Source organism: Anser brachyrhynchus, assembly GCF_964034855.1.
Source record: "Anser brachyrhynchus genome assembly, chromosome: 8".
Taxonomy (NCBI): Eukaryota; Metazoa; Chordata; class Aves; order Anseriformes; family Anatidae; genus Anser; species Anser brachyrhynchus.
The window spans coordinates 20,013,324-20,034,386 of record NC_137702.1 but is presented as its reverse complement, the minus strand read 5'-3'; the positions used below and the strand labels follow the sequence as shown (position 1 = coordinate 20,034,386).

The window sequence follows — 21,063 nt, the reverse complement described above, 5'->3', positions numbered from 1 at the left end:
GGCAGGCACTGCATCGGAGCTAAAGGCATGCAGCGGCATTTGCTTGTGTCAGGTTAGCTGTTACATTACTCTCTCCACCTATTCTTCCTGTAAAGTGTGTGCTGGTAATTACTTTCTTCAGAGCAGAGAAGTAGTAGTAAAGCAGTAAAAAACCTACACCCTGCCACCACAGTTTGGTCCATCTCAACACAGTTAACCTTGATCTTCTGTACGGAGGAGTATTGCCTTGAAAGGGGGTGGCAACTAAAATGTAGATAAACACAAGCCCACTGTGAATTCTTGTTTTGTTCCTGAAGCGGAGAGGCCCACAACAAATCCCCAGTCAGTATGTATGTGTCCAGCTGACGTTTCTGTCCCCAACAAATAGCCAACTGTTCCTGGTGGAGTAGCCCGAAGTTTGAGAACAATCATCAGTGTTTCCCCAGAGGTTGTTTTTCAACACTCCATTGTTTTTCACATATGCACTGTGAGGACATGCCAACAGTTGTAAGAGACAGCAGGGCAGGCGTGAGGCCGTGTGTTTGGTACATAACTATATATGCACCCATACCGTATATAACTGGGGAGGAGGAGCTGCAGTATGTATGGGATGTGGGGATGTGGCTAGTATTCTCTAGATTAGCTGACAAAGCAATATTTTTTTCGTACTGTTGTAAACAAAAGAAGCAGAAATGAGAGTGCAAGCTCACAGGCACTATAGAAGCTTGCAGTTTCTAGCTGTAACTGCACTGTTTTGAGCAGCTACTCCTGTGCAGAGCACTGGTGAGTTTGTACTTAGGTACCGGCGTTTCAGGCTAGCAGCTCGTGGTGGGTAAGTATCAGAACAAGCCTGTGATACAACCAGTTGAGATTTCCATTTTCCTTCTCTATAGACTCTACCTACACTTACCATTAACAAGCCCAACCAATACCTTAAACAACATGCTGTAAAGCAAAAATGCTTACGTCTGTTCTATGGCAACATTACAACCGCGGCTGTCAGATGTAGGCAAGGCATTGTAAGTCACCTGTATTTGCAGAGGCAGGCACACATGGCTTGCACAAACGGATGAATCTTTTCCACTGACTTCTTGTGTCAGTATTGGACGTGAAGCTCATGAAAAAGCTACAGTACATTTAATGATATTTTTGAGTTATGTTCTTATAACTGACAAGTCTGTATTCTAATATGAAAAAAACAGCATGTAAGGGACAGAGAAGAATGTGTGCTGTGCACACGCTCCAGGCAATTTTGCTTTTTTGCCTAAGCAGCTCACAGCATCAACCTTGCTCTTGGTAATGGTTCTGGTTTAACAGAAATGAGAATCTTCGGGTATAAATTGCATTTGCTTTTGCAAACAGCAGATGATGCAGGAGCTCCTACTTCACAACAGAGAAGTAAACCATGTGATGTTTATATTTACTATAAATAATAGTGTGGACAGCAAAGATGTCTTTACATGTGGTTAGATAATCTGTGTCTTTCTGCTAATTCATCTCCCTAAAGGAAGTTTCCTGGTTTCAGCTAGGATAGAGTTATTTTTCCTCCTAGTAGCTGGTAGGGTGCTGTGTTTGGGATTTAGGATAAAAATAATGTTGATACCATGCTGATGTTTTAATTGTTGCAGAGCAGTGCCTACACTAAGCCAAGGACTTTTCAGCTTCTCGCTCTGTCCTGCCAGCGGGCAGGCTGGGGGTGCAGCAGGAGCTGGGAGGGGACAGACCCAGGACAGCTGACCCCAACTGGCCAAAGGGGTATTCCATACCATCTGACGTCATGCTGAACAATTAATATGGGGGGCTGGCTGGGGTCTGGGAGACTGGCTGCTCAGGGATAGACTGGGCATCGGTCAGTGGGTGGCAAGCAACTGCATTGTGCATCACTTGTTTTGTACATGTCAGTAGTACTATTATTATTATTTTCTGTCCTAATAATCTGTCTTTATCTCAACCCACAGGCTTTCACTTTTTTTTGATTCTCCCCCCCAACCTACATAGGGCGATGGGGTGGGGGGGTGAGCAATTGGCTGTGCGGTTCTGAGCTGCCAGCCGGGTTAAACCCCAAGTCTCTATAAACTTCTTGCTCTAAAGAAAGAAGAAATCTTCTAGCAAATTCTTTTATTTTCACTTCCAGGAGGGAAATAGAAGTAAGACAAATCTACCATCTTTTAAGAAGCAGTCGAACGTACTAAAGTAGACTCCATGTTATCCCTTGCAAATCAAGGAAGTGGAATCTCTCTAACTCCACCGAGCTGCTGTTTAGCCCTTGTGCTGTAACATACATATTTTATGTCAGCATGCCAATTTGTTGCCATTTGATTGTCCTTCAGCCAGTAATCATTTGCTTTCTGGAGAAGCCTCTGTGGATTTTGTCCATGTGCTTTTTGTATATTTCAAGGGACACACGAAGCTAAGACATCTCCCTACTACCTTGAAGAGCTGACATCAAGATAGTTTGTGTGAGTGAGACAACAGCTCTCAATGAGAGCAAAATCTAAAATCTTTCCAAATGAATGACTCCTGGCTGGTAGCTCACTTCATCAGAGATTGCATGGAACTGGCTCATTTTGTCCAAATAAAAAGCATCCTACATGTAGCGCTACTCCGGATCACTGCTGCATTAGCATTTTCCAAGGTTTTCTTGCTGAAGGTCGCATTTCTGAATCATTCTAGGTTTGAAGAATTAATCCTATATTAATCCTTCTGGCTGCCATGAAAGAGCCCAGGGAGAAATTGGAAGCTTTTTCTGCTTTATTCGCTTGTATTCTTTCCAAAATAAGGGTTATTTTTAATATGGATCTGTTTAGGGATCTAGCTATCAGCTGAACTCCACAAGCAATTAAGCCAGTAAACTTCTTTAGCCAGCATTAATAATTATCCAAATCCACAGAAAACTTGCAGTCCCCATTCAGTGCTGGAAGGATATGAAGTGAGTTCAGCTTCCCACACAAATTAATCCTCTTCCTGAAGTCCAGTGTTTGAAGTCACCAACCATCCATACAACAAATACTGCTCTCAAGCCATAAGGAGAAGGAAGGTTAAAAGCCACGGTGGCAGCCCAAAGCCTCTATCTCTCACACACTAGACAGGCTCTCTGGACGAAGGTAGGCATTCGCTTTCACCTCCAGCAAGACTCATTTCTCTACCTGCATCTTCCAGCAGTCCTTCAAGCAACTGCTTGTTGCCTGGTCCTTAAGGGCAGGAACTGAGCGGCTCTGCATTTTTTTTCTTTGCTGCACCTTTCTAGTCTTTAAGGTGACTTCTTCCTTCTCTTCTTCACCTGGTTTGGCCTTCCCTCCCCTCCCCTCCGTCTCAGTCTCAGCTTTCTCCTATCTTTACGATGCATGGGGTGAGATCACCTGGCAGCTCCTCTGCTTGGGGTCTGGGATAAGCTCCTGACTGCTGAAGTCAGTGATGATGGGAACAGCCCCAAGAGTCTGAGAAAAAGATAAAGGTATACAGAAATTGCCCTAGAGATCCCAGGGTTTCTCTTTGGAGTGCCATGGACCTGAGAACATGTCCAGAGTTGCTGGAAACAGGCCCAGAGCATGAAAGTATTAAATAAATGCTCTCCTAAAATACTGTTTTTCACTTTCTCTGAAACAGATGCGAAAAAGTGGTGAGCTCTTGGGGGCCTTTTTTTTTTTTTTTTTTCTTTTTTTAAACTTAGATTATGCAAGCCTCCAGAGATGCTTTCTCTAAGAATCTGGTCTCTCTCTCCTTATAAGATAAGCCGATGTGGCTTCCTGCAGCAGATGGCACTGTTGTTTGTGTTCAGAGGTGAGTTTTACTCCCTCAAACCATCTTGGTTGTAAAGAGTGCCTTTAGTTTACACATGGAACCATTATATAGTCACAGTTCTTTCTACCTCTAAAGCTTTGCACTCGAATACTGTCTAGTATCTATTTCTGAACGGTTTCTGGTAATATTAAATGTTTATTCTTCTTGACATCTAGTAATACTTTGGCATGCCAAACATATTCTGCAGCAGACACACGAGTGAATATCTGTCAGGAAAATTAGGAAAGTCCTAAATTAGGAAAATCTTCCAGGTTATGTTCAATTCTAGAAGAGTTAAACTGGTGGTCTTCCAGGCAGTACTGATATCCAACTTACCAGTTTCAAACTCAAAATCTGAGAGCTCAGAATTTCTGCACCTTTAGATTCAGAGCAGAGAAAGCAAGGTAAATGCTCTACATATAATGACATCACGCCAGCTGCTCAGATGATGCATTTCTGAGTGTCAGAAGACAAGATGAGTATCAGCAGCCAAATGGTATTTAACCGAATTTCTTCACTTTCATGGGTGTTACCTTTTTGAATTTCTGCCATCATTTAGGCTTTCGTACTTCCTATTAGTTCGAAAAATAGACTTGAGTAAGTATATCGTCTTTAAAGGAAAATTGTATCTGGATACATTTATTTGCTTCAAAGAGAAATGGAAGCAAACCTCTATTTTAATTATGCCCAAACAAAGCTGCAGACATGATAGCTTGAGAAATGGGAAAATGCAGATGTCAGGACTGTGTAGGTGTACAGAATTGTGGTGTGGGTACAGTAAAAGTAAAGGACAGGAGTGGTAAATTGTAGTCAGCGTAGCAAATGTTGGAAATGTTAGCAGAGCGACAACAACAAAACATACCCCACCCTAACGGACTCCAGAGGAAACTTAGATGACCTTTGGCTTTAGTAGTTAACCAACCTTAGCAAACCAGTGATTTGAATAATGGGGCACTTTTGATGGACATGTCAATCAGCTATGTTGGCACATGACAAGTTTAGCCTCTTGGCACAAAACCTCTGGTTGTTACGTGTTTATAATTACCCTACTTGAAATTACCTTATGAGGTAATTTAGATAAGCTTTTGATACTGATGTTCGTTTATTTCCCATAGAGAAAAAATGCTTAAATCTATAAAACCATGCTTTTATTCCTCTAATTGCTTTGGAAAAAATAGCAATTGATTTTTGTTGGTGGTGTCCTTATCCTCTGAGTTTTGGCACTGCTAACACTTTCCTGCTTATTTCTGTGGCAACTGGGGAGACACTTTTCCGGTCGTTGCACAGCATGCTGCAGCTGCAGACAGCCTAAACCTTTCTTCTGCCTTTCCCAAAATTTACAATGCAAATTTTGGGTTCTCCCCTGAATTTATATTTTCCTGAATATAAATTTCCACAGCCATTTAAGTCTTTCTAAACTTGTTTTTACATACTAAAAAAAAATAAATTAAACACACACTTAAAATGAGTATAAAGGAGAGGAAGTATTTTAAATGGCCACAGTAAACTCCTTTCTTCTTTCCCTCAGGGGAAACATCATCCTTAGGACGCTGTACTCCCATACATGTCACTGGCACTGCTGATTGCTCTGTAGTGGACCCTGAACTGGTGCATTGGGATGGCAGGATTTTACAAGACAGAGAAAAGTAAAGCATGGGTGCGAGTTTCAGCCTAGTGAAACTCTTGCATTTTCAGGGAGAATTCTCACTCTGTGCAGGTGGTTATTTGCTGGTGCCTGGAGGAGGTTTAGTAATTATCTGCTGTGTTGTATAGTACTGCTGAACTGAACCCATGCTGTCATTCAAACCACTGTGAAATAACTTGCACATCAGCTTTGGCTAAAGCACGTTCTTTTTCTTGTCTTCTGGTAATTACAAGGGGCTTTATCAGTGTAAATATCTGCGAGCCTTATAATCTTTACCATCATTTTCTTAATTACATTCCTTCTGAGATAAGCAAAGGCTGCCCTGAAACACCAAACCCTCACCCAAGGGCTGGGGAAGAGGGACAGAGGCAGTGTGGGGTGTCCGAAACAGTCACCGTGGCTTTGAAAGATGCAGGAAGACAGTCCCAGCCCTGGGCTGGGCTCTGGGCTGACAGACCTCAGCTCAGAACCGGGGAGGTAATGGGCTAGGGCAACTCCAAAATTTCTCAAAATGTCCCCAAACTACTGTAAGATTACTGTAAGACTTTAACCCCCTCTAGGCAGCTCTAAACCAGTATATATCACTTCTAAATTGCTCTAAAAGTCCTCTAATCAGCTCTGAGGAGCAGTAAGGACCTCCATATTGCCACAGTGAGGCCATTGCTTCAAAACAGATGTAATTTACACAACTCTAAATGGTCTCTAAACCACTCTAAAACTCTTCTAATCAGCTATAAACAGCCACTAAATAGCTCTGAATATCTCAAAAGATTTATTACCACCTTTAAGATGCCTTAAAACTTCTTGTAAACAGCTCTAAAGATCTCAAAATCTTCTCAAGTTCCTCTAAAACTCCTCAAAAGCACTCCAAGAGGTTCTGAGGAACTGTAATAGCCCCTTAAAGAGTGCTGTGGTCCTCTGAACTGCACTAACATCCTTCTAAACTTCCTCCAAGGAGCTTTCAGGTTCATCTGATCTTATCTAGAATTCCTCTATATTGATCTGAAAACCTCTGAATTTCATTTGGGACTCTACAACCCCACCAAAAACCTCTAAAACGGCTTGAAGATGTTTTGAGGTGCTCTAAACCCCTCTGAAATAGCACTAGAGAGCTATGTACGTAGGCTCTTAAAGAGCTGTATTACACCCCTTAATTGATACAGACAACTTTAAAAAATCATTTAACCGGTTCTAAAACACTCTAGAGCACCTCTAAACCAGCCTAGACTTCTTCACATGGTTTTACAATCAGCTATAAACAAGGGTGAGCAGCTATAAACTCCAAAACCTCCACTTTACCACTCTGAAAACAGCACTAATCTCATCTAAGCTCCTTTACACTGCTTTGAGCAATACTAAAATACCACAAAATAGGTCTCAAAACCCTCTCTATCTCCATGCAACTGCTCTAAAACTCTTCTGCAGTTTTGAAACTGTTTTTTAGAGAAACAATGCTAAAACCTCTCTTTGAGCCTTTAAAACTCGATCATGCTGATGAGTGCGGAGAAGCTCCAAGCCTGTCTGAACTGATCTAACATGTCTATAACCTGTTAGCAGCTCTAAACCTACCTAGTGAAAGATCCCTGACATGGTGGGGGGGTTGGACTAGCTTTAAGGTCCCTTCCAACCCAAACCATTCGATGTTTCTAACGTCTTGTAAAGTGTGCAGAAACTCCTGTAAAGTACTCTAAACAACTGAAAACTCCTGTACCTCTTCTAAAACGGCCAGAGCTCCTCTAAACTAAAGCTCCTGTGTCTTGCTGTAAGCAGCAATAATATAACTTTAAATACTCCTAAAATATCTTTAAATCTCTACTATGCAATTCTAAACTCTTATGCAGCTCTAAAATTCCTCTGAAGTGCACTAAGCAGCTCTAAAATCCCTCTAGACCAATCTGTAACTCCTACAAACTGTTCTAAGCAGGTCTAATCTGAATTGTGGAAAACAGACTCTACAACCTTGGAATAGTTATAAAGCAGGTATGTTTATTCGGCGCTGTGCACACACGCCGGACACAAGGGGGATAGCTCCACCTAACTTGTGCCCCAACGGTTACTGGCAGTGTGCTCATATTATTGGGACAAATACATATTCATTTAATTTCCCGTAAGTCTCTTGTATATTCATCAGGTCTCTGAAGAATCATTAACATAGGTTCCGTCTCTTATTTGTGTGCGTACTGGTGTCCTTGGGTGGTCGGTTGTCTGGCATACTCTGGTGGTCTTTTGTTGAAGGCCAGAAGTCTTCCTCGCTGCTTATCTTCTGGCCTTCCTGTCTTTGACAGACTTCAGCAGTCAAGCCAGTTCTTGCTGGTTCCATTACCTACTCATACAGTCTTTTGTTCCCTTATTTTTGGGTCGTTAACATACAATTGTGCTAGCTAAGACCTAGGAATCACCATCCTTTATCTTCTTCCCTGTCTCAAATCCACTTCAACCCATTGTAAAACTTTCATGTGCTGTCAATGCATTGGGCTTATGTGGCCAGGTTTTGCCAGCAGCACTAAGTAGCTCTAAAATTCTGTTAATATACTCAAAAAATCTTCAAAACTTCCTCTAAATGTCTCTATGCTGCACTGAACTGCCTCTGAACCTTTCTAGAGATACTGTTCTGGGGCAAATACTGCTTAAGCTCTTCAGTAGTGACCCAGATGATGGGTAAGACAGCACCCTCAACAAGTCTGCAGATGAAAACACAAAGCTGGGAAGAGAGGTTGGCAGACCAGGTGGCTGTGCGGGCATCCAGAGGGACCTGGGCAGGCTGGAGACCTGGGCTGACAAGAACCTCATGGAGTTCAACCGAGTGCTTGCTGGGGGCTCACCAGGTGGAAAGCAGCTTGGCAGGAGAGGACCTGGGGGTCCTGCTGGACAAGCTGAACATGAGCCAGCAGTATCCTGCTCTGCATTAAGGCAGTGCTTTGCCAGCAGGTTGAGGGGGAGGCAATCCTTCCCCTCTGGTCAACACAGGAGAGACACAGCTGGCGCTGGGCTTCTCTGTTGCAAGGAGGACATGGACTTACTAGAGCCAATCCCCTGAAGAGCCTTGAAGATGGTTATGGAGTTGGAGAATCTGTTACAAGGAGAGGCTGATGGAGCTGGGATGGTTCAGCCTGGAGAAAGAGATTCCACATTACCCATATGGATGGAAAGAGCATAGAGAAGAGGGGATGTCTGGAAGAACGAGAAAGGCTCTTCTCAGAGCCTCAAAGAAAGGAAAAATACATGTGCTTTGTGAGAACCTGCTAGTGAAGCCAAATCCCAGAGAAAGTGATCACAGTGTGAATAGCCCACAGTGTGCATATTTTGGAATGGAGGAGGAATACCAGAATCCCAGCCTCTGAGATTATTATGTGACTACATGAAAAATGTGCTCCCAGAGCATACAACAACAGGGGATTGTTTTGTAGATACTAGACAGTCAGAAGACGCGTTATAATGGAAGATCTGGAAGTGCATGCTGAAGGCAGAATGTTTCCCTGCACCTGCTCTAGGGATGAGAAACAGGTGTAGAAAACCCAGATGATTTTCCCCAGGAAGGATGGGGAGTGTTGTGCTGTGCAGGAGCTTCATTTCTCCATGGGGCCCAGACTGCACTGCATGTGCTACACATCTGGCAAAACCACGTGTGGGAGAAGAAAACAAAAGCCACATGGGCTGTGTGTGGGCAGCGGTTTTATTAGCCCATTAGCCATTGTCTTCTGCTTGTTTGTTCTGTGCCATAACTCGTGGAATTATTTAGGCTGGAGAAGACCCATAAGATCGAGGCCAACCATCACCTAATGCTACCCAGGCCACCATTAAACCACGTCACCATGTGATACATTGACATGTCTCAGTAACTCCAGGGTAAGCGACTCCACCGCTGCCCTGGGCAGCCTGTTCCAGTGCCTAACCACCCCTTCCGTGAAGAAGTTTCTTCCCCACATCTAATCTAAGCCATGGCACGAGACCGACACCCTCCTCACTGCAGCCTCCTGTCAGGGAGTTGCAGAGCACGATGCGGTCTTCCCTCGGTCTCTTCTGCTCCAGAGTAAGCAGCCCCAGTTCCCTCAGTCCTCCCAACTCTGGTTTTCTGTCCTTCTGGTAGAGAGGGGCTCAAAACTGCACACAGGGCTCGAGGTGCGATCTCACTGCCCAAGTACAGAGGGGCAATCGCTTCCCGACCGTGCCGGCCATGCTATTCCTGATACAAGCCAGGCTGCCCTCGGCCCCCTTGGCCGCCTGGCTCATGGCCAGCCGCATGTTGACCACCACCCCCTCGTCCTTTTCTACCGGGCAACTTCCCCGCCCCAACCCTGTGCTGCTGCGTGGGGCTGTTGTGACCGAAGTGCAGCCCCTCGCTGAATGCCATGCGATTGCACTTTGGTATTTCAGAAGAAATCCGGCCCGAATCTCCCCACCGCGCCCCTGCCGCCCCCAGCTCGGGGGTGTGCAGCCTGCGGCCTCTGCCTCCCGGCGGCAGGCCCGGCCCCGCCGCGGGGCGGGCTGAGGCGGAGCGGAGCGGGGCCCCCCCCACTGCCGCCGCGGAGCCGCCGGGGAGGTGAGGGGAGGTGAGGGGAGAGGAGGGGAAGGGAGCCGGGGGGGAGCCGGGGGGAGCCGAGCGGCCTCGGGGGCTCTGGGGGCGGCCTGGGCGCGGGCCCCGCTCGGCCCTCAGCCCGCCCCGCTGCAGGCCGCCGGCCCGCGGGGTCGCTGTGCTGCGGGGCGCTGTGGGCTCGCTGCGAGCTGTTTATTTTCTGCCGGGCATACGGCAGAGCGTAATCTGTATGTCGGGAAGGAAGATAGATGTCCAAATTGCAGCAGCACTTATTGCGCCCGTTCCTCTCCTGGGATGGTGCCGCCTGCAGCAAGCTGTTAAAATTGTCTCCAAGTGCTGTTCTCAGCCCAAAATAATGCCCTCGCGAAGTCCACCTTTTCTGAACTTTGCCTGTCCAGTTTTGTTGTTAACTGAAGTGAGTTGAAACAAAGCTTAAAGGTGGGAATCACTTTTATCTCTGTCTTTTTCAAACAGCTCAATGACACCCGGAAAGAAGCTCGAGGGTCTCGTGGCAGCTACCATCACTCCCATGACTCCCGATGGGTAAGCGTTACCTCGCGTCACGGCGTGGAGCGTTGTCAAATTGCTCTGTCGACTGTTCCCTGAAAACACCGCTCTCCTCCTTTTTTACTGGGAACAGATCAGATCTGGTGGGTTTTTAAATCAGATCTCTGATGAGGGAGGAAACTTCTAGGTGAGAAACCGCTCTCCAGGTTCCCCTAGCCTCTGTGTCCTCCTGTTCCCCAGCAAGTGCTGTAGGTCAGGGTTTGGAGAGTTTGGATCGGTCTTTCACCCGCTTTTCTATTGTTTTGGTAGATGCAAATTAAATCACAGTAAGGTCATATGAATAGAGTATTTTCAAACTTAAGGCAAATCACAGTCCTGATTAGAAGAGCTCTTGTGAACTGGGCAATAATTGTTTACATCTGATGTCCGTTTACCCTTTTCTTACCCCTGGCTATCTCATGCAAGCTTATAAGTGTATACATGTGTGCACAGAATTAGTTTAAACCGGAAGAAAATATTGCAAGGATTACACAGTTCCAAAAATAACATCAAATCAAGAGCTGAAATTCTGCCTTCCTCAAAGAAATGATGATAAACAGATGCGTCCTTACTGTGTTTTGATGTTGCAAGATAGACTTGTTTGGAATCAGGAAAGGACCCTGAGCTTCTCTGACTTGTCAAGATCCGTTTGTGTTTCTGAGGGAGAAGGTTGAGAGTTGCTAATACATTCTGAATATAAGCCTTTACTTTTGAAAAATACTGTAAAGCAGGGTACTATCACAGTAAGGGAACTCATTTGCATTGCAATCACTGCTTAGTTTCTTAATTTAAAGGAAACTTGTTTCTGATTTCATTTGTTATTACTACTTGAATTTATTGCAACATGGTATATGGAGAGTAGAAATGTATGGAGACAGCAAAGGAATATTACACACTGATAAACAAAATAAATTCGCTCTGGAGAGGAAATAAATCTAGAATTCAGTTCGCGTTGTTTGTCAGGGAAGTCTGTTGCTTTCCTCATTTTTTAATGAGAGAGAGAGAGAGAAAGAGGTCAAAGACACATGCAACAGACACCATTAAACAGTCTGTGTAAAGCAGTTACAAGTATAGTTTAATTGTTTGCTAGCATGTGCACAAATATATTTGTGGTCTCAAGGAACTCTTGGTTCCCCTAACAGTCCAAAAGGTTTGAGTTTGCCTAATTTATTGTGGAATGTAACACATGCTGAAGGTGTCATACCTTGGGGTATTTGTGTGTGTACAAATCCAAGACGTCAGAAATACATGTCTTTATTTTTGATTACTGAATCTCTAAGTTTAAAATTTCTGTGAATAGAGACTTACAGTTGCTGAGGCTCCTAAGGTTGCTGCGGTTCCTTTCATTTCAGACAAGTCAATCTTTCAGTGATTCGCCAATATGTGGATTATCTGGTAAGCGAGCAGAATGTGAAGAACATCTTTGGTAAGTTTTTTGTTTTGTTTTGTTTTGTTTTGTTTTTTTCCACAGAAACTGTGTTATGTCCCTTTTGCCTGTATGGCAAACCTATGATATCTTGCCTGATAAGAGCTGTAATGGGAGGGACTGTGGATATAGGATCATCAGTGATGTTTATATTCATCAGTGGAAAGAGTGTAAGCAATACTTAAGAGATCTGCTTTTGCCTACGCACCATTTCTGTGCGGGGTAAAATAAGTGTTGCCTTCATACAGTGACTGGATGAAGCAATGAATGGATAATGCTCTGCTGGCAGACAAGACTCAATTGAATGATTCTTCCCGTTGACCAAGCAGGATATAATCATCTGACTTAAATAACATCCGCTCAGCATTTCAGAGAATCCGATGGGCTCATCAAAGCCAAGTGAGCTTCTCTAAGGAGCCCTCTGATGCACTGGGTGATAGCGGAGTGGTCACTGCTTTCATCCTTCTCTTCTGCCTCCATCTAAGGGGCTGCTGCCAGGGCTTAGGGGTGGCTGGATAGATAATACAGCATCTGCTAAACCACATCTGTTCACAGCCTGGTGTACTTTAGTAAGCTGAAGCCAGTGCTGAGATTTCTGTTTGAAATTTCAGTTGGAGTGGCAGAATGAAAAATGGAGCGTGCTAGTGACTTCAGCTGTCTGTTTAATCTGTTGTTTTGTGACTGAGCATACTGACATTTCCTTCTGTTCAAGAGGTGCTTTAGCCTCAGATACATGGTTCCACTCACCAAATTTCAGACTTTTTCCTTGGAATGGAGAAATGACAGTCCCTCTACCTGGCTAGCTGCTTGTCCCTTTGTGCACTTGTCTCATTGCTGGGGGAAGAAGGTTTAACAGTTTAGCAGTTTCAGCAGCTGAAACACCCAGGTTTTGGATGCAAGCATTTAGCGATGATAACGCTGTAATCCCCTTGCAGATGCTGGTGCGGACCACTGTTATCTTAAAATGAATTGGAGGAAATATAATTCTGCTTAATTTAATCAAAATTGTCAGTACTTGCCTTCAGGAAAAGCAATGCCTGTAGGCCAGGCCTCAGCAACTGTGTTGTATTGTGTTGAAACAGTGAATGGCACCACAGGAGAAGGCCTGTCCCTTAGCATCCAGGAGAGGAAGCAGTTGGCAGAAGAATGGGTGCGCCAAGGAAAAGACAAGTGAGTAGCTGAGAGGAAACAGGGGAATTAAAAATCTCATGTCATTATATAGGCTTGCTTAAGACATGTATAGCCAGGAAAAAAAATGTTTGATGATAGCTTTTTTTTTCCTTTGTGTATTTTGTTGTTGGGCTTTATTCCCCAGCTCCTTTACCACAGAAGCCTGCTTTTTTGTCGCTGCCAGTTAGCTGGTATCCATTCCTACTTCTTGGGGAGCTTGTAAGAGTGCTCCTCTTCGGTACACTGAAGGATGGAGGGAAAGAAAGGGCTATTTAAAGCCCTGTGAGCGTTTCTTAACCTTTTAATATATTCGTTAAATTATTTGGTATGGGGGAAGCTGTGGTGTAAAGTGTGCAAACTCAGCGGCAAAAGAAGGAATTCAACCTGTATCTTCAGCCATGTGTCTAAGTGCAAGTCTCTGTCTCCTGCACCTATTGTAGTCTTTCTATCACTTGCCTCTGCGTTCTCCTTAGTTGCTGCCAGAAGATGTGGAGAGAAGGAGGTGTTTTGGAGTAGGAGGGAGATAGTGAGCAGTAATAAACTGATGTGAAGGCTTACGGTCTGTGTGGATCTAAAGGTGAAACACAGAAACAGGACTGATGGACTGGAACCTGGAAAATACTCTTGGCAGGATCAGACAGGCAAAGGTGCTGCTGTCTTTTAATTTAGCCCAGTGAAGTTCTTGTTCTGTGGCTTCCTGGTCTGAACTGATTCATTTAGGCAGACTGGTATTTTTCACCATCACTAAAACCTTCTGAATTTGTTCTTGTGCAGACTAGATCATGTGATCGTTCATGTGGGAGCACTGAGTCTACCAGAGTCCCAAGACCTGGTGTGTATATGATACAATTCCTTTTCACTGTGTGTGTAATAAGTAAAAAAAAGCAGATGTACCTTCAGGTGTTTTCTGTTCTCTCTTTCATAGGCAAGACACGCAGCAGCCATAGGTGCTAGTGGTATTGCTGTAATAGCCCCCTTCTTCTTCAAACCCACAAACAAAGGTGAGTAGATGTGATTGCCAGACCTCCTGAGGCCCTGTTCTATTGCCCTCAAGCCACTAGCAGCATTTTTTGGCAAAAGAGAGCTCAAGAACTCTGAGGACCAGTGATGATAATACTGCTCCTTGTGGAGGAAGCGTGGCTTTCCTCTGAGAAATAGAGGAGTTTCCAGCTGCTTGCAAGATTTCTCTTCCAAATTCCACATCGTGAAGGATATTCTGAAAGGGTGGGCACTTCAGCTGTGCAGTAATCCTTTATCATAGCTCTCTCATGTGCTCTCTTCCTTCTTTGGAAAATATTCTGGTGGTAATATTTGTACACCTGTGCCATGTCTGGCACCATGAGAAAACAAAACCTAAAAGGAGAATGTTGTTTTTCAAGGATGGTCTTCAAGAAGTCTCACAATAAAAAGTGTGAAGGATGTCATTTGGGATACATTTTGTTAGCGTGTTGTGAAAAGAGGAATTGTGTCATTGAAAGAGTAGTTAACTACCCTGCTGTCTTAAAATAGAGCACTGAGTTTGGGCTTGATCTGGGCTGCTCTAGAAAGCAGTCAGTTCTGTGCTGGCCCTTGGTGGACACTGACCAACTCAATAAGCTGTTGATACAGCAGTGGCCCTTGTTATTGAGGGTGATGTTTGTGACTTTGTGGCATACCTCTGCCCCAGCAGCGTTATCCATCTCTTGGTTCTGTGCACCTAAGGTTGCCTCAAAACTTACAAATTGAGTGGTTTTGCTTTCAACATGATGAACATAATGTAAAAGAACCACATGATGTGAAGATTTGTAATAGAAATGTTAAATTTTGTCTGGATTAATTATGAATGGAATCGTTTATATGAAAGCACCAGAAGAAACAGGAGTGGATTGCCAGGATGGCTGGAATTGATAGCCAAGGACACAATCAGTGGCAATCAAACTGGTAAGCACAGAGGAACAGCACAAAGATTAGCAGAAGGTCTTTGCTGTGATTGTAGTAGGATGACAGCAAGGTTTCAGCACATGGCTCTTTGACTTTATTCTTCCTGCTAGGCCAATGCAAAGATTGCCTAAGGTTTATGTATGATGCAATGAAAAGATTCTCGGGAAGAACGTAAACTGTAATAACTCTGATTCCTAAAATGGTGCAAAAAAGTTGTTGAGGGGCCTGTTTGCTATCACCAGTTGAGCAGAACCCCAGTGAGGTGGATGTGAACTTCCTCCCTTGTCCTCTGTGTTGTGCACAAGTGGGAGAGACCACTTGGTCTGGTGTTTGAAGTCCTGAAGTTTGGATGTGTGAGAGTATGTATTTCTGTAAGAGAATGAGTGTGAGTTACTGAAATCAGTTTGGTTTGAAATAAACACCTTTGCCTTGCCTAGGGTCTTCCACTGAGTTCTGTTACGGTTGATTTTTGTGATGTGTGCAGGTTTTTATATTATTGGCTGTGCAGGGTATGCGAGCTGTGGATGGCCTGTCCCCAGACCCTGTCTGCTGTGCATCTGAACTCTTTCACTGCGGCTAGTCTCCTTGTCTTACAGGGTGCTTGGTTGTTTTCTTCCAGATGAACTGGTTGCTTTCTTACAGAAAGTTGCATCTGAAGCCTCTGGGGTTCCATTTTATTACTATCACATTCCTCCTCTGACGGGTGTAAAGAGTAAGTACTTCTTAGCTCTTCCTGAGCCCCTGAGGAACCCCAGCAGCTGGGGTGACTGGTCTGCCAGCAGTACAGGGCTGCTGCTTGGCATCCTGCCCCAAAATGGGAGGTGAATCCAAGACTGGAAACTGAAGAAGTTGAATTCTTCTACACCGGAAAAGGTCACTGCTGCTGATTTTGTGACACCCGGAATGGAGGAGGTGATGCTGACTATGGCTTTGCAATTAGTGTGGGCAAGGATAGATAATTGCCCTGGGTAACCACAGTTAGATCCCAGTTTTTGCAAGACAGTGAACACCATTTCTCTTGGTATCCTCTCAGTGCATTGTCATGTTCATTAGTACATTTCATGTGAAACCTGAGCCTTAATATTTAGCAGAGGAATAAGGAATAGAATACAGATCGTAAGTTGTTTGCCCTAGGCATCAGGTTATGTGGTGTTTCTGGCTGTATGAATTTATATTTATTCTTTGTTGCCAGTTCGTTGCTCAATTTTCACTTATACAGGGTTTTTATTTCTGATCTGGCAAAAGGAATGTTTCAGAGAAAATACCTGTTTTGTAACTTCGGGAAGTAATGACATTGAAGTTGTCTGATGGGTCGGTTTAGAACTATATAGTTTACCAAGCTTAGGCCAAAAGTGATTAACTTGTAAATATTAAGTCTACCACTTGGGGAGGAAACAAGGAAATCTCCCAGAGCAGGGATGTGTTTCTTCATGTGAGGTCGCTGTTATGCGCAGTTCGTGTTGAAGAGTTGCTGGATGGAATAAGAGAGCAGATCCCCACCTTCCAGGGTGTGAAGTTTAGTGACACAGACCTCTTGGACCTTGCACAGTGTATAAACAAGAATGAGAGCGAACAGTTTGCATTTCTCTATGGGGTGGATGAGGTAAGAGGCTCCCCTTTAAAGTACTTCTTCTAAGGCATTCTCTTGCTTCAGCCTTGAGGAAAAAAATAATCCTGGACATTCAGTGCCAGATAGTTTTGCTATGCCTTCCCCCCCCCTCCCCCCCCTTTTTTTTTTCCCTCTTTCTTTTGTTAAATGAAGTAAAAATGTTCTCTTTCTCCCCACATGCCAAACTAGCAACTGTTGGGTGCACTGGCAGTAGGGGCAAACGGAGCAGTTGGAAGGTCAGTACGGCTTGGACTCCTGTCCCCCTCCCACACACACCTTACTGGTGTGTCTTCCACTGTCTGCACGGCGGTTCTGTGACTGTCCTGTCACGGACCTGGGGGATTCTCTGGGGTAAAGCTGCACAGTACAGGACAGCCAAGCTAGCTCCAGTGCTAATGTTGGGACTGCCGTATCATCTGGGACCTCAGAGTGGGTTAGTTTAGGTGATTATTACTGCAGTCTGTAAGCTGACCATGGAATCATTCAGGTGGGAAAAGATCTCTAAGATCATCTTGTCCAACCTTTAACCTAGTACTAAAGTCCACCACTAAACCATGCTACTAAGTCAACCCTTAAGCTTCAACATATTTCTTTATGGTCATGGCAACTTTTCAAAGTAGGAAATCACTTTTATCTTCACTATATGGATAAGGAACCAAAACCCAGAAAGGTAAAAATGATTTACTTTGGTTCACATGAGAAGTCTGTGAGGAAATGGGCTCTGCAACAATGCTTGCTGACTTTTTCTGATTTGACTTCTGCCCCTTGTACTAGGCTTTGAGGTTGCTTAAATGAATTCCTGCATGCCACCTTAGCTTTTAGTAGATGATCCATTAAAAGAACAAATAACTGGAAAGTTTGTATTCTGAACTTAGTACAGTTAGTATGCTGAACTTCAGTATTGCCCAATTATTTCTTTTTATTTGTAATTTTGAAAAATAATCCTGTTTGGAAAGAACTGGGGAGAGAAATCTGATCTCTTAAACTCTTCCATAGGGCTTTCATACTTCTGATGCTTGACTATTAACCATTCATAGACTGCAGGAAGGTAACAATGGCATTCTGATAATGTCAATAAGGAATGCTTATGGCTACTTTGTTTCAGTGGTGCTAAGCTCTCCCTTTGCATTTACTAATTGGTTTGTTTGTTTGTCTTTGGCAGCACATACAACTATTTGGGTAGAAAAACCAATCTGATGTTGCAAGCTTTTGCAAAGCCAGACCATGCATTAGCACAAAAGTATCAGGTACAGTATTTTTGCTGTCCCTACTAGGATTCTTTCTCCTTTAACTATGCTGGGAGTGCTTTTTTCTATGTGGTTTTGTCACCCATACACTGAGATACCTTTGTTAAAGTAAATTTCTTTCAGTTCCAACCCTCTGCTTATTATTCACCTCTCCTTGCTTTTTGACGAGTCCTTACTGACTTACTTTTAACCATGACTTCTTTACTTATCCTTCAACACTTAGATCTCATCTATGCAGAGCAGGCAATGGCCTGGCCTTTTTCTTTGAACAAGTCCACAGTGGCCAAGCCCCTTGGCTAGGAATATTCCGGTGATAGCTTACATGAGGTAATGCAGAAAGCTGTCCCAAATCAGCTCAGCTCTGACCCCTCCTGGTCTTGGGCTGCTTGAAGGTTTTTGAGGAGTTCTGAGCAATCAGTGTACAAACTATACTCAGTGTTTTAATGGCCCGTTGGGACATTTGATGCATCCTTCTTTTGCCTTAAAATAGAAATGACTGCAAGATGAACGTCTAAAGGACATCTGATCTATTCAGATTTAAAATCTTTAGAGCCTGATATGAGACTTGCCAGTATTCTCAGACTGCTTGCAGCAAGAGACAGCCTGAGCATTAGTAATGAGACTGAGACTGATGGCTTTCTAATAGCCACCCCTACCTCCCCTATTCCACTGGAGTAGAGTTAGTATTTCACACAGGCTGGCTAGGTGGCCAAGGGCTTTTCTTAAAGCTGTGCAACAATTGCATGTAATGTAAATATCATAATAGCTCTAGGTGCTTTTACATCTCAAAATTTGAAGGGGTGAGTAAGCTGCTGTTTGTCTATTCTAGTTTCTCATTGGGGAATTTCTCAACTTTGTCATCAAACTAGGTAAGTTATACACTGCCCTTGTCCCTTCTTATATCTTAAAATGCAGACTCAATGCTCCAGAAATTCTCCTACTGCTGTACCCTCAGAATTTCCTTCCTGAAAGATTTCACAATGAGAAACTGTTGCTTATGCAGTTTCCTGAGTTGATAGCAGCTGGGAGCTCAAAGGGAGCTGACCAAGCATCCCTGACAGAACCCACTCTCACTTCCTTCCTTCTGCTGCAAAAAGAGCTTCAAAGCTGTGACTCTCTGTGATTTTACTTTTTTCTTATCCTATTTCTGTTTGGTTTGTTTTGCCTTTTTTTTTTTTTTTTTTTCATTTTCTGCCTCCAAAAGCCCGTTTTAACATCGTTTCTGGAGAGTCATTTTTCAGAAGTGGTGATGCCCAAGTAGGATAACACGGCTCTGATACTTGTCTCTCCTTCCTTGCTGTAATTAAAGATTAATCCTGTTCCAGGCTGTATAAGGCCAAAGTATTCTGAAATGGAATGATTTTTAAAAACAAAACAAAGTTGTAATATAAAAAGCAATTTAAAGCAACCAAGCCAGAGTATTGGAGGGAGACTGGGATGTTTCATGGTTTTCACATAATGAATAGAATGGTCTGACATGCTTTTGCTATACATATTGTATATAAACCCTGATGAATCTGGCTGAGCTTTCAGGTTAAAAGTCAGAGGAAGTGCTCAGAGATGCATAAGAAGACTTGAGATATGGACAGGTAGGTCCCCTGAAGTTTCCCATAGAGGTTTAAGCAGGTGCCTGGTGTCACTGCCACACGCCGGCAGGATGTTATCACTCCCAAGGCTTTATTCTGTGTGAGTACTCTGTAGGTTGCATCAGAGATAGCTATGAGGCTGCAAATGTTGGGTTGCAAAAAGTAAAGTGGATGTCTGAGAAAATACTTTGCCCCTCTATCTGTAGAAGGGAAACAATAGTAGTATCAGTATATTAAATAAACAAGTGTAATAAGTAGGCATAATTTTCACTGTAATGTCTTTCCTGCCTGCAAACATGATCGTCTCTTCTTCATTGCACTGTTCTCACTTCCGAGAAGCGCTTAAAGCCTGGATGATGGCAGGTCACACTGTATGCTCCTGCTTTTTCGACACCTACACAGAGACTGGTTTGAGTGAAATGATCTGTAAGTGACCTGATTTTTGCTTTCATCTGCCCAGGTTTTGGTGTTGCACAGACGAAAGCTGTAATGACTTTTGTTTCTGGCATCCCCATGGGACCTCCCCGGCCTCCGCTTGTTAATGCCTCTGAGGAGTTCATTGCCAAGGCCAAAGCCAAGCTGGATAGCATCGCGTGGCCTGATGGTGACTGACTTCACTCCCTTTTCGGTCTGGAAGTAGAGGCTCCTTTTCTGGGATTCACCATCACTCGGCACATTCCCCAGGAGATGGTTTGGCTGTAATTTCTTTCAGGGAGTTGGCAGCGTGCCTGAGCCTCATCCTGGCGCAGCTGGCACATGCGTAGCCGCCTTCTTGTGTAACTCTGCTGTGCTGCCCTGGAGCTCTGCATTGCCCAGGACCGGCTGGTGTCTTCAAAAAAAATATATATATATAAAAAAATAAAAAAGCTAGTTTCTCCAGTGGAGGGATCCTGACTCCTTTTTTCTCAGAAGGAGGAAGGTCTGTCTGTACCTCCCTCCACTTAGACCATGTTTTGTCTTCCCTTCCTGAGCATCTTCAGCACTAGTGTGTTTTTAAACGCTACTCTGTTTTAAACACTGCTCTTTTAAACATCTGCTTGCTCAGGCTGGTGTTTCATTGTTTGTCACAAGGTCATTGGGACACCGATTGTTCCTCCTCTCGTTGCCTTTGCACGCCTTCACTTAATGCAAGATTTAAAACAAGACTTTTCTAACAGCCCTTGGCTCTCTAATGAGTGGGTGTCACTGCAGCCTTTTCCTCGCAGCACAGCAGTGGCCCTGCCACCTTGTGTCCCTCAGCCCCATGCTGCTCCTGCTTCTCCCTCCTGCTGCCCAGGCACTGCTGGGAGGCACAGGGTGATGCAGTGGGGTGGCCGCCTGGTGCTTGCAGCTGGCAGTGAGTGGGATGCCTGGGGAGACCCTGCTCTGACCCGTGGCACCTCGGTGTGGGCAGCTGGGTGCTCAGAGGGCGCCTGGAGACACCCAGCTGGCTGCAAGCTTGGCTGTGTGACAGCCAGAACATCCCTGCTTCTTGCCTGTGAGTGCAAAGTGCGCTGATCTACTTTGTCAGGGGAAAGTAGCCTGGCAAAAAGCTCTTAGTGTAAAAAATCAGCTGTAAAGAACTATGGCCATATGCTGAACTTGTGCTGAAATGTATTAAAAAAATCTGTTGGATTGGCAT

The 21,063-nt window shown here is 44.1% G+C and overlaps 1 protein-coding gene across 4 annotated transcripts; it reads left to right on the top strand.

Moving 5' to 3' along the window:
• Positions 1 to 5,230: 5,230 nt before the first annotated feature.
• NPL (N-acetylneuraminate pyruvate lyase) lies at positions 5,231 to 21,062 on the top strand. Of its 4 annotated transcripts, none has more exons than XM_080601930.1 (12): positions 5,231 to 9,434; positions 10,413 to 10,481; positions 11,837 to 11,910; positions 12,993 to 13,080; positions 13,855 to 13,912; positions 14,006 to 14,081; positions 15,620 to 15,712; positions 16,455 to 16,603; positions 16,799 to 16,845; positions 17,772 to 17,856; positions 18,686 to 18,725; positions 19,903 to 21,062. In XM_080601930.1, exons 1-12 carry the CDS (start codon positions 9,343 to 9,345, stop codon positions 20,052 to 20,054), a joined length of 1,023 nt encoding a protein of 340 aa, XP_080458056.1. In that variant the 5' UTR covers positions 5,231 to 9,342; the 3' UTR covers positions 20,055 to 21,062. The 4 variants fall into 4 exon arrangements, with proteins under 4 accessions (XP_080458056.1, XP_080458054.1, XP_080458053.1 ...); XM_080601928.1 differs by lacking the exon at positions 5,231 to 9,434 and adding an exon at positions 9,469 to 9,944 and having other exon boundaries at positions 10,409 to 10,481; XM_080601927.1 differs by lacking the exon at positions 5,231 to 9,434 and adding an exon at positions 9,469 to 9,954.
• The last annotated feature ends 1 nt before the right edge of the window (position 21,063 follows it).